This window comes from Phaseolus vulgaris, chromosome 2 (genome assembly GCF_000499845.2).
Source record: "Phaseolus vulgaris cultivar G19833 chromosome 2, P. vulgaris v2.0, whole genome shotgun sequence".
NCBI lineage: Eukaryota > Viridiplantae > Streptophyta > Magnoliopsida > Fabales > Fabaceae > Phaseolus > Phaseolus vulgaris.
In genome coordinates this window covers 22,974,344-22,987,002 of record NC_023758.2, presented here as the reverse complement: position 1 = coordinate 22,987,002, position 12,659 = coordinate 22,974,344, and the positions used below count along the sequence as shown (strand labels likewise).

Here is a 12,659-nt window from a genome sequence, read left to right as displayed (position 1 = left end):
CACTTTGTTTCTTTTGCGGTTTTACTTCTTATATGTTCTGGAAAATTTGCTTTGAAAATTCTATTTTATAAGACATCTCAGAAAGTTTATTATGGAAGGTTCATTCTCAAAAACATCTTATACGTTTATTTTGAAAATCCTATCATAAAAAATTCGCTATGAAATGCATTTGATATGATCTGATAGGGTTCTATTTTAAAAATTATATACTGAAAATATTTTTTTGAAAATTCTAAAAAAACTTGTTTGGAAAGATTAGATTTTCAGAACAAAATAATCAGAAGTCACATTTATAAAGGGTGAAATGATCATTTAAAAGATGATGGAGTTGCAATTAGAAATTGTTGGGTGCAGGAAGTAGAAACCTTCTTTTTGCTATCAGTAACAGTTGTAATAAATTAAGAAAGGCCTCCAACAAGTTCCGTCCCCCTTTGTATTACGGTGCACCAGATTATTGGTTTCAGAGAATTAGGCCGGTTTGGTTTCACAGCAAAGTTCTTTCACTCTTTAGCTTCTGAATCTTCAACAATGGTGCTCGAGGTAATTCCCGATTTCCCCTCTCGCTTTGATTTCACCAACTCTAGCATACCAATTTTTAGACTTTTGGTTGATGTTACGGTACATGTTTCGTTGAGTTTCTTTCTTCATCAGGCGACCATGATCTGTATCGACAATTCTGAATGGATGCGTAACGGGGATTATACTCCTTCTCGATTTCAAGCTCAAGCAGACGCTGTCAATCTCATTTGCGGGGCAAAAACCCAGGTTAGGTTATGCCAAACCGTACAGTATTCTGCTTTTACATTTCCCCCCTCTCTCTTTTATATTTGTTATCGTTTCATTAATTTATTTAGTTTTGGAAAATTAGTTAGAATTGGATAAGACTCGGAAATCGGAATGTTATAGCTGGCTAGAGATAGGTGAACTAAGCGTTTTTTGTTGATGTTGTGATTCAGATTAGGTTTCAAATTCGAGGTTCAACTAATTGTGTAGGTTCACTTGTGCTGACGAATTGTCTTGATTTTAATAATACATTCAGTCTAATCCAGAAAATACAGTGGGAGTTCTCACAATGGCAGGGAAAGGCGTTCGAGTTTTGGTCACCCCTACCAGTGATCTGGGAAAGATCTTAGCCTGCATGCATGGTCAGTACTTCATACATTTTTGTTCCTTTTACTATTGTTTTGTTGCTCTAGATTGTTATATGGATCATGCCCTGTTGGTAAATCTAACCTCCTTATGAATTGGCTATAATTCTTTTATAGTTTTGTTAGCATGTGCGCTTAGAAAACTACTTTGGTTAAAACAGTAAGAGTAGTAACTAAAATGACTAGTACAAACATCAAATATCATGGAAATCCAAAAATCATTCTGTACTTTCTCTACAGAAAAATTGTGTGTGACGGAAATGTTTTTTAATGTTTGTTCCATAAAAATATTGACAAAACACATTAAAATTATAATTTGAGGATTGTTGCATAAATACCTGTAATTTCTTCATGATTTAATGCTGATGCACTTGTATTTTTTTAAGTCACCCGTTAATATATAGAAGGAGATAGTAGGTTTGTCAAACTTCAGAGTCTACCCAAACTCAGAACTTCCATGAACGTAGACTCAAGTACTCAACTTGTAAACTCGTAAGAGTATGCAATGCAAAATCTAATAATTAAAACACTATCAGAATATCCAAACAAAAATTAACAGTATATTAATTGTAGCTATTCAACAAAGTTGGCAGGGAACGGATTCTGCTTGCTTACTAATACGATATTAATAATCAAACATTTCTGCTGCATATTTCTCTACCATAGCGTGTCCTGGTGGATTCTGCTTTTTTTGAAAAATGATTTCATTTTCCCCCCTCATTTAGGACTAGAAACAGGTGGTGAGATGAACCTAGCTGCTGGCATTCAGGTGGCACAACTGGCTCTTAAGCATCGGCAAAATAAAAAGCAACAGCAGAGAATTATTGTCTTTGCTGGAAGGTATGTGTATCTAAGTTTTTTCCTTATTGAAGTTGTATTCTTTGTAGTTATCTGTCTTCTTTATCTCAATGTTTTTCAGTCCTATCAAGCATGAAAAGAAGATGTTGGAGATGATAGGGAGAAAGTTGAAAAAGAATAGTGTTGCACTTGATATTGTTAATTTTGGTGAAGAAGACGAGGGGAAGTCAGAGAAGCTTGAAGCACTCCTTGCAGCTGTTAACAATAATGATACAAGCCATATCGTACATGTTCCATCTGGTCCAAATGCTCTTTCTGATGTACTTATAAGGTTTGTGGGATCAATTTCATCTTTTACTTTTCTTTTTTAGTTCAATTTAATTTTTTTTGTCGAACTTAAAGATATTCATATTATGTCGTTTTGTGGCAGTACACCTATTTTTACCGGTGATGGGGAAGGTGGAAGTGGTTTTGCTGCAGCTGCTGCTGCAGCAGCAGCTGGTGGTGTATCTGGATTTGAATTTGGTGTGGATCCAAACTTGGATCCAGAATTGGCTCTTGCTCTAAGAGTTTCAATGGAAGAAGAGAGAGCCAGGCAGGAAGCAGCTGCAAAGAAGGCTGCAGAGGATGCGGCCAAGCAAGAGAAGGGAGGTGAGCAGCAAGCCAGCTCTCAAGATGCAACAATGAGTGAGCGTGCCAGTGCATCAACATCTGAAGCTGAGAATAAGACAAGTGTTTTGATGGTTGGTGTTTCTGTTGCATTTATTTATTGCTGTAATTGCATGCTTTCCTTCTTGCTCAACTGGAATATAATAATTTACTGCATATAATTGTTAGTTCTTGGTGCACTTGGTTGGGCTACTTGTAGTAATTGTTGAGTGATTAAATTGCCAAGTCATATTATAATCTAGACTTTAAACTTCTCTAGGAAGATAGTGATTCCAGGAGAGCCTTCGAATTTCAGTGAAGGTGTGTAACTGAAACTTCTGAAACCTATTTTTAAATAATATTTCCACATTGCTGTTGTGGAAGCACTTAACTGATTGTAATCTTTTGTTTACTGATGCTATTGGTCAAAATAGAACCATCTCCACTCCATCATAGATCCCATCTATTGGACAATCTACCTCTGTAGTGAATCACCATTGCTATTCTGTTTACCATTCGTATAGCTACATCTCCTTTATTTCTGAGTAGTTAATCGTGACTATTTCTGGATGGGCTGGCCATTGCAATGCATTGTGTTTGTGATGTCGTAGCTTTAAGTCATTAATTACCACTGTTTCATCAAGCAGGTAAGAACCTCAGTTTTCTTCCTGTTATTTCGGAGAATATTTTGAAAAAGTGATTATTTCTTTACATTTCGGTAAACCAAACAGGCTACAGTGTTTAGGTGATGTATGTTACTGGGAGTGCTTCAACATTCCTGGGAAAATGACATGGCAATACTAATTTCCCATGTTTGGTAGAAGAGAATAAATGTTTTCTGATAAGCTTTCTAGAAATGTTAATTCTTCAAATGTAGGAATATAGTTCTCACATCTTCATTGGTGGGGGCAAAAACACTTTTCCATATTATTTAATTATAAGCTTACTAAATTGTCCCATGGTACTTGGCCATAACTATATTACTTCCAAGGTAGTCGAATGATGACCTAACATTTTATAAATTTTGTCTATAATTAAAAATTCCTGGTACCAAACATCACCATAGGGTTCTTTATTCATCTACATCTGTCCAGCACCACTCTTAGGGTTTGACCTCATGACTCTGTTGATCTAATCCCCCTTTTGGGAAAGCCATCATCTTCACTTTCCCGTCCATTGCCCCTGTCTGTTACTGAGCATCCCCTTCTGCTCCGCCTCTGCTATATTTTAGCAGGTCCTGTCTCCTGTGATTCTTCTCAGCTTTCTGTTTTCTTACGTCTGTGGCCTATATTAAAAGTCTAGGGATTTAGGCAGGGGGGAAACTTGAATAATAGCTGTAGAGTATATTATTGATCTATTGTTTGTAATTAGATAACTGTGTGTTACAAAAGGCAAAGCACTACACCTATTTGAAGTAGTATTAGATTCCTAATCAAATCATATAAGGAAAGGAAACAAATCAAGAAAATAATGAAGTATGGACGACACTATTCCTAAGAGATGGGAGATCTACTAAAGACACTCTAAATTATTCTAACATACATTCAAGATGTTTCAAGATAAGCTATGATTTTCTACCAAATTCATCTGTCTGTTTTATTATTTTGTGTTGTTTAGTCACAGCCGTATGTTATGGTGACTAACTATGTATGTATATTAAGTTACTATGACTTATAAATTATTAATGATGACGATGAAGTATAAAATCTCTGGTGGTATTTTTTATTTAAAATTTTCTGAGCATTTATGTGCAAGAAAGTGTAACATAATCTTTGGTTAGCAGCCATCCTGCTATAGTGTTTTTGTATGTACCACTCTGCACCCTTTTCCAAGATTGAGAGTTATGGTTTACTCATGTTCATACACTAGCCCAGATAGGAATGTTAAAAATTCACTTATGAAACAAATCAAATCATGAAACAAACTGTACCAATCTATGAATAACCAAAATTATTATGCAATATACTGAACCAGTTTAGATGATAAAAAGCATCATATTCTTCAATAAAAAAATTGTTTCTTCCTACTTGCTTTGTTTTTTTTAAAAGGTGGACTTTAAGTCTAATTCAAGCTCAAAAAATTGGTTTATAAGATAAGATTTATGCCTACTTGTATACTATAATTTGATCATGATTTTTGGTTGACGTAGGATCTCCAATAGTTTCAAACTAGTTCTCATGTTTTATTTTGATTAAGTTACTAGCACCTCCCAAAGTTTTCTTGAATTACATTGACCCCCCAGTATTTTAAAATTCTACACAAACCTCCCCTTTGTTTAAAAAAAAATACATTTTCACCCTTTTTATTACATTACACTTTCACACCCTAATAAAGTCATTGTAATCATGAAAAAAAGTAGGGGATGTAAGTGTAATTTTGGGAAAATCTTAGGGGTATGAAAATACCCTACTACATCAGTATTTTTGTTATCTGTGTTGACCTTGTAATGGAAACAGGACGATGAGAATGCCCTTCTACAGCAGGCACTTGCAATGTCAATGGACGATCCTGCCATTAGCCATGATGTAAAAGATACAGATATGTCAGAAGCATCTGCAAGTGATCCCGAGTTGGCTCTAGGTGAGTTTTTATGTTTATACAATCTTCATGTAAGAAACACAGATATAGGCATGGATACTCTGCAAGACAGTAAAATTTAAGTGTCCCATAGGGCATTGAAGTGTTGCATGATGACTGTTATTTGTCCAGCATGGAAACACAGACACAATTCCTTTTTAACGTGTCCAACATTTTGTGGATCATAGTTCTTTCTTCCATTAAACACGGATAATTGTTTTACAAATCATGAAGCATGCAGATAAATGCCTTATTTATATATCTTGATGATTGAACTAGTTATCAAATATCTTGGTGCTGAGAAGATTTGATCACGTGTTTGCACTTTGATCTAGGAGATAGGTTTTATTCCATTTTGGTGAAAAGATAGATTCCAATGCATAGTGTTTGTTTTGTCTGCATTTACATATTTTCTCAGCTAACTCCTACTTGTTTTGAGGATTTTGATAAGCTTACTATGATCTGTACACAGGGTTAATGTGTTAATTTTTATATTAGAATCTAAGTCAATTAAAGCCTTGGTGGTGTTTATGATCTTTTCTGGTTTTGGTCATCTGTTGCTTGCAGCTCTCCAGTTATCAATAGCAGATAGTGCAAAGGATCAAGCAAGTCAGTCGGACATGGGCAAATTGTTGGCTGATCAATCCTTTGTATCTTCTATCCTTGCATCTGTATGTCTAATAAATCCAATGATTATTTATTTAGTTTTTATAACGCAGTATATTCGTGCACTGTATTTTTTGCACGAAGTAATAATTCATTGCTTCTGCAGCTTCCTGGGGTTGACCCAAATGATCCTTCTGTCAAGGATTTACTGGCGTCCATGCAAAATCAGTCTGAGGTTAGTCTTTCTTCTACTATGGAAAAACATACATTGGATTTGAAAGGAATCATTTTAGAAAATTTCTGAGCAGGCATAGTTGCAGTACTTGGCCTATTATAACCTTGAGCAAGTTTCCACTCTCCCCTCCTTTAATTGATATAATTTTTTTCATTATTTGAATAGTTGAATTTGCTTGGTAATATCCTACTAATAATGGAAATACCGAGTGAAGTGTTTATGATGTCTGCCCATTGAAGGCCATGAGGACAGTCGTGGGCTTTATTTTTAATATTGAAACACAACAAGACAGCATAAACCTGATTATTAGGTTGAGTTAGAAAATGAATGTTCTTAATAGCCCAAGTTTTGAAATTATTTCACTCCCATCAATGGCTGTTTGCTTTATTTTTAGTTTTATTTTCAGGGTTAATACTGTGCTTGCAGTTCCGTGAAAAATGTTTGCTGTAATATTATATTTTTATACGTGCTATTGTAAATTTGGCCTGAAGTATTTATATTTTTGAATGGATGAGAAGATTTTTGTACAAAGATTAATTTGCTACTAAGCTTCTGATATTTTATGCCTAGTGCTACTATCTCAAATTTCAACTTTTTCTTTGCTTTTGGGGTGGGGTACATGGTATTTTTCTCTATATATCCTATGCTGCTATCAGTTTTCTGATTGTGTTGTTTATCCAGCCTCAACAGAAGAACGACGAGAAGCCTTCAGAGGAGGAGGAAAAGAAGTAATCTTTAAGAGCCGCTTTGCCCTGTGTATGGTTTTATGTTGGTAGCATTTTCGCGGCTGATAGTAATTGGGAACTACTTTAGCATGTTCCAATTTTTGTCTCTCCGTAGCTAATTGGAACTCAATGCATGTATTGTTGAATATTACTGTGTACGATTAAAGATGGTCTTCATTGTCGTGTCTTATTCTTGGTTGGTGCATATAATGTGACAAGTGCTTCAAAGAACTATTATTATACTGAAGAAAGTTCCTACGTTAAATATATTTTTCAATCTCATCTCGATATTTATGCTAATCCGTTTCAGTTCAATGTTACATTTTTTTTATTTAATTAGTATAATGTTCTTAGGTTATGCTGTGCCGTGAATGAATTCAGTGACTGCTTTGTTTTTTTAGTTATCGAAATAGTGTAATAAATTCTATCGCTAAAACAAATAGTAGTGGTCATGTGACTTTAAATATTGATTATCGTGCATAATTTTTGAAAGGGGGGATTTCTAGTAGCTGTAATTTCTTCATTTTTGAAGATGCTCAGGTTCATTAAAAAATGCATTTAGTAAATTTTAACTTAGTGTTTTTTATTTTTTAACCTTAATCAAACTCTTTCGAAAGCATAATATAATGGGTGCCTTTGTCAATATTACTAATAAAAAAATTGGAATTATACATTTTGACACATTGTTAAACATTACAAAATTAATAAGAATAAAATTTAGGAATTGAGAAAATTAGAAAATTAAATCGTTGGATAATTTTTTACAAATACTTCAAAATTAGAAAAGTATTGCTTAATTTATTATTAATAAAAAAAACATAATAAAACAATATGTTAAAATAAAGTTTGGGCTTAGGCCATCTATTACTCATCCTAATTTTAAAAATAAAAAAAGAAACATATACTGCGCAACACTCAGTACATGTAGAAGGGATCATCGGATTTTTGTCTCATCTTCTCCGCACTGACCAGCCACCGCCTTCAGTTGATTGTGCTTACAAGGATTGAAGGGTCAATTGCCCTCACATTATATAAGCTTACAGCCATTGCACTTAATGAATTTTGACCCTTCTCAACTGAAAACTAACGATTTCAATTGGAAATAGTCCTTTTACTTTATGAACATAGACATATTTTCAAATATCAAATCGAATTTAGAAGAGTAGATAGGAGAACTTAATATTTGCATAATTATAATAAATTTATATATTTATTATATTTTATAACTATAATTAAATAAATTTACTTTTTTATAATTTATTTTTAGAGTAACTACAACCATTATAAAGTAAAAGAACCCTAAAAGATCATTAAATTGCAGAAAACTTAAAGTAGACCGTGATTAAAATTGTAAATTGCAAATTGAATGATTAATGTAAATTGTAATTGAAATTGAATTAACATGAATAAAAACGAATGAAGACGGTTTATTCCTTAAAACGGTAAATTGAGCATAAATATAAACAAATTCAATTTAGGAAATGTACTCAACAGAGTGTTCGGGACTCAGTGCTCGAGGGTCGGATCTCGGTGCATGGTATAGGCAGGTCAGCTCGACTGTTGGACTAGTAAAATGGGCAATGTTTGGTCAGTATGACATAGTTGAAGTATTTTTTTTATATGTGAGCATAAGGTTACTAATGAAGGGTATTTATGAATATAGGGGTACATTTAGTACATGTGGTGTCTAGCACAAGTAAAACATTCTCTATAGAGCCCAAAACCCAAGAGAGCTAGGGTTGAGGAGAATAGGTTGCATGCATGGTACGTGGAGGCTTGTATGCCTCCAAGGGACAAATTGGACGCCTGATGTTGGTACATGAGTTGGTATCCTGGTGGTTATTCTGTTAAGATTTTATGCACTCCAAGGAGATAAGATTTTGTACAGTTGCAGTACTAATCAAACATGGTTTCACTGGAGGTAAGGTTCTCTCGTGAGAGAAGGTTGTTACAAGAGGTAACCTAAAAGTAGACCATAAAAGGGACTTGAGATCCCACTGTTTCTATAAGCCCTGAACTGACTTGATCGTCGGAGTGCAATCAACAGGTAGGGCCCCCTCTGTTTCAACGGAGCCGCCTTCCAACATCCAAGGGAAGCACAAAATCCACCAGAAATAGGAGGAGTCACCGCTTGCCTTTGAGGTCAACTGACAAGAACAAGAACTATGAAGCTCAAATTTCTCTTAAATGGCGTGTCGGTGTCGGATACTTGTATCAGACACCGACACTCGCATGACACTTGTAGGACACGTATCCATGAAGTATCCAATTCAATAAGTATTTGTTGGATTTATGAAAATTCTAGTACGGCTCTAACATAATTTTAAAAAGAAAAAATATATTAATTTTCTAAAAACTCAAACTTATTGTATAAATTTTTATTATGATTATAAAAATAAGAAACAATTCATTTTGAGCTAGTCATGAAAAACATCTTTCTACTCCAAAAAGTAATCTGGAACATACTTGTGCACATAAATATTTATTTTTAATTTATATAATTCATAATTATATAATATATAGATCTGTGTCCCCGTGTCCTACATTTTAGAGATTATACGTATCTTCGTATCCGTGTCCGTGTATTTGCTACATAATTTAGAAACGTAAAATAAGAATAAAAAGTCGTGATTCACTAATCTTCCACTTCATATAGAAGGAATCCAAATACAAGTTCTTTGTTATTGAAAAAAACATAACCAATTACTTTATATTATTAGAAAATCACTTTCAATGGAAAATAGAAATTTGAAACGAATTTGGAAAAAGAAAACACTAAAAACACAACATCATCCTATCATACATGACTTTTGGTTCATTATTACCTAAATCCAAAATTGAATTCACTAAAAAAAAAAAAAATCCAAAATTGAATTCACTTTTCCAGAAAATGCATAACGCAAAGAGAAGAAGAAATGCGAGAAAAACAATAACTCCCAAGAAATTGAATAGAACATCCTCAAATTAACTAAAAGTAGAGAAAACTAAAAAGTAAACTAACTAAACCACTGTTACAAAGTGTCTAATCTACTTGCTAAGCATGTTATGTATATATTTTTGTTCAACCAATCTTTATATACAGTTTCAAGGCTACACAATGGATGGGTCTTGGTTCTAACCGAAATTGGACCCACAAAATTGTTCCAAAACTAACTTTAATTTCTTTAAGTTTTAATTGATTGTCTAGTGATTTTGATCATTGACTTTTGAGTGTCTGGTGCAATTTGCAAATTTTAACTCGTTAGACTCAACTTTTTCTACTTTTCATAGTCCAAGTATCTTTATTGAAGCTTCTAAGGTCAAAGTGTAATTCGGAAAAAATGTTTCTACAAATGATCAAAGCAATTATTAAATAGTCTATGCAAAATTAAGTTATAAAAGACCGTTCTTATTACATTTTGTACAAGTCCTAAATTCTTGCATAAAATACAAATCTACTTTAAAAATAGAAAATAAGAACGAAAGAAGACTTTAAGACTAGAAACATTAGAAGGATGATGTAACAACTTTTTTTTCTTATCAGCAATAAAAATTAAATAAATGTGAACCACTTCATGGATAGTTCAACCTTTATACAAAATATACAATGAACAACTTCTAACCTAAAGCCACCAAACTAACCGAACCAAAGCACGAATCTTACTAAAAACCTAACATACGTCAAAAAATCATTCTCATACATTCCAAAGGTTCCAAGCACCAGCTAGAGAAGGAAAACGAGGTAGAACGAAATTTTGCAGAAATCCAAGACCACACCTTTGCTTGCACCATTGTACACACTTCTGAAGCGTCAGCCACCCTTTTATTGAAAATGATAGAGTTCTTGTGATTCCAGATTTCCCCTACAACCCCAACCCAAATTGTGCTCCATACATCATTAAATGAATCAGAAAACATGCTCAACTTGAATTGAGCAAAGTTTGACGAAGGATCAATGTGAGACACAAACGACACTCCCAACCACTTAAAGCAAAAACACCAAACCCGCCAAGCAAAACTGCAAGCGAAAAACAAATGGCGATGAGACTCTTCCTCCTTCCCACACAGACAACACAAAGAACTTTCCACCAACACCCCACGCCTTTCCAGATTGACCCTAGTAGCAATCTTATTCTCCAACACCCTCCAAGATGTAAATAAAGCAGACGGTACAACTTTACAACTCCATAACTTACTGAAAACCGAAGAAAAATCCACCTCACAATCCCTCTTAACAAGAAAATAGGCAAGAATTAACTGAAAACGTCTGAAGACCCCAGCCTTCTACACCCACCTATCCGCCTCTCCCAAAGCCAGCCTAGCCTCAAGAAGTGCCTGACACAACTGATCCACCAAAGGCTTCTCCCAGTCAAAAAAAGGTCTACGCTAGGCTAAATGCCAAACCCAAACACCGTCAGACCAAGACCCAAGCTCAACCACCTTTGCATCATTGGCCGGAACAAAGAGAAAACAGTCTCGAAAAGACTCTCTTCAGCGCATCACTACCTAGCCAACTGTCCTCCCAAAAAGAAATATCCTTCCCATCACCAACTTTTCACTTGAACCCATCTTCAAAACTTCTACCCCAACCCTCCGAAGCCCACACCACTTTCAAGTCTTTCCACCAAAGGGAACTCCTACGACTTTTTCCTTCCTCTCTCAAACTTTTTCACCCACCATATTTAGAAACGAGAATCTCCTTCCAAAGACCGCCCTTATCCAAACCCAACCTCCATATCCACTTACCTAACAAAGTCAGATTAAAAAACTTTAAATCAATAATACCAAGCCCCCCAACTTCGCGAGGCTTACAAACCTTTTCCCAAGAAGCCCAAGCGATCTTCCTTCCTTCAGAACTCCACCCCCAAAGAAAATTCCTTTGGATCCTAACCAACTTATCTGCCACCCCGGAAGGCAATTTGAATAAGGACATAAAGAATAGCGGGATAGAAGAAAGAACAAACTTGATCAAACAAATCCTCCCCGCCAACGACAAGCACTTACCTTTCCACCTGCTTAGTCTAGCCTGAACTTTCTCTATCACCCCATTCCAAAAGTCACCGCGCTTATGATTCCCACCAACAGGCATACCCAAGTAAACAAAAGGAGAATCCATCACGTCGCAATTAAGGATAGCTGCAAAACGCTGTAGCGAATGTTGATCAAGCCCTATTCCGCCAATTCTACTTTTCAAAAAATTAACCTTAAGCCCCGAGGCAAGCTCAAAGCATTGCAGAATCGCCTTAATATTGAAAATGCTTTTGGTGTTAGCTTCACAGAAAAACAAGGTATTGTCCGCGCACTGTAACATGTTTACCTTCACTTTATCCCTACCAACCTCCAAACTGTCAATCAGATTCTTTTCTTCGGCCATCCTTGACACCATGGCCAGCCCTTCTGCCACAATAAGAAAAAGAAACGAAGCTAGCGGATCACCTTGACGAAGACCCTTCATAGGAAATAACTCCTTAGTTGGGCTACCATTCACCAGAACTGAAACCGACGCTGATTCTAAACAACCCTTTATCCAAGGAATCCACAGATCACAAAAACCCATCCTCCAAAGCATATAATAAATAAACTCCCAACTAATTGAGTTGTACGCCTTCTCATAGTCAACTTTGAAGAAAACACAACTTTTTCTCTTTCTTTTGTACTCTTCCAACACCTCATTAGCTACTAGCACACTGTCCAACAAGCCCCTTCCTTCAAGAAAAGCCGACTGTCTGCCGTCAATAACTTTACTGATCACCTTTTTCAAGCGTATAGAAAGCGCTTTAGAAATGATCTTGTACAAACAACCAACTAAGGAAATGGGTCTAAACTCACCAAGCTGTTGGGGGTTTTCAACTTTTGGTATTAAACAAAGAAACGAAGCGTTTGTACCTCTGGGCCAACGACCATTAACTGCAAAATCCTTCACTGTCGCCATCACATCCTTCT

General features: G+C 35.3%; 1 protein-coding gene across 1 annotated transcript; it reads left to right on the top strand.

Annotated features, from left to right (window-relative positions):
* The first annotated feature begins 326 nt into the window (after positions 1-326).
* LOC137810951 (26S proteasome non-ATPase regulatory subunit 4 homolog) lies at positions 327-7,037 on the top strand. The gene is made up of 10 exons (XM_068612466.1): positions 327-540; positions 652-765; positions 1,040-1,145; positions 1,874-1,988; positions 2,068-2,277; positions 2,377-2,689; positions 5,051-5,174; positions 5,739-5,842; positions 5,944-6,012; positions 6,694-7,037. Exons 1-10 carry the CDS (start codon positions 529-531, stop codon positions 6,742-6,744), a joined length of 1,218 nt encoding a protein of 405 aa, XP_068468567.1. The 5' UTR covers positions 327-528; the 3' UTR covers positions 6,745-7,037.
* The last annotated feature ends 5,622 nt before the right edge of the window (positions 7,038-12,659 follow it).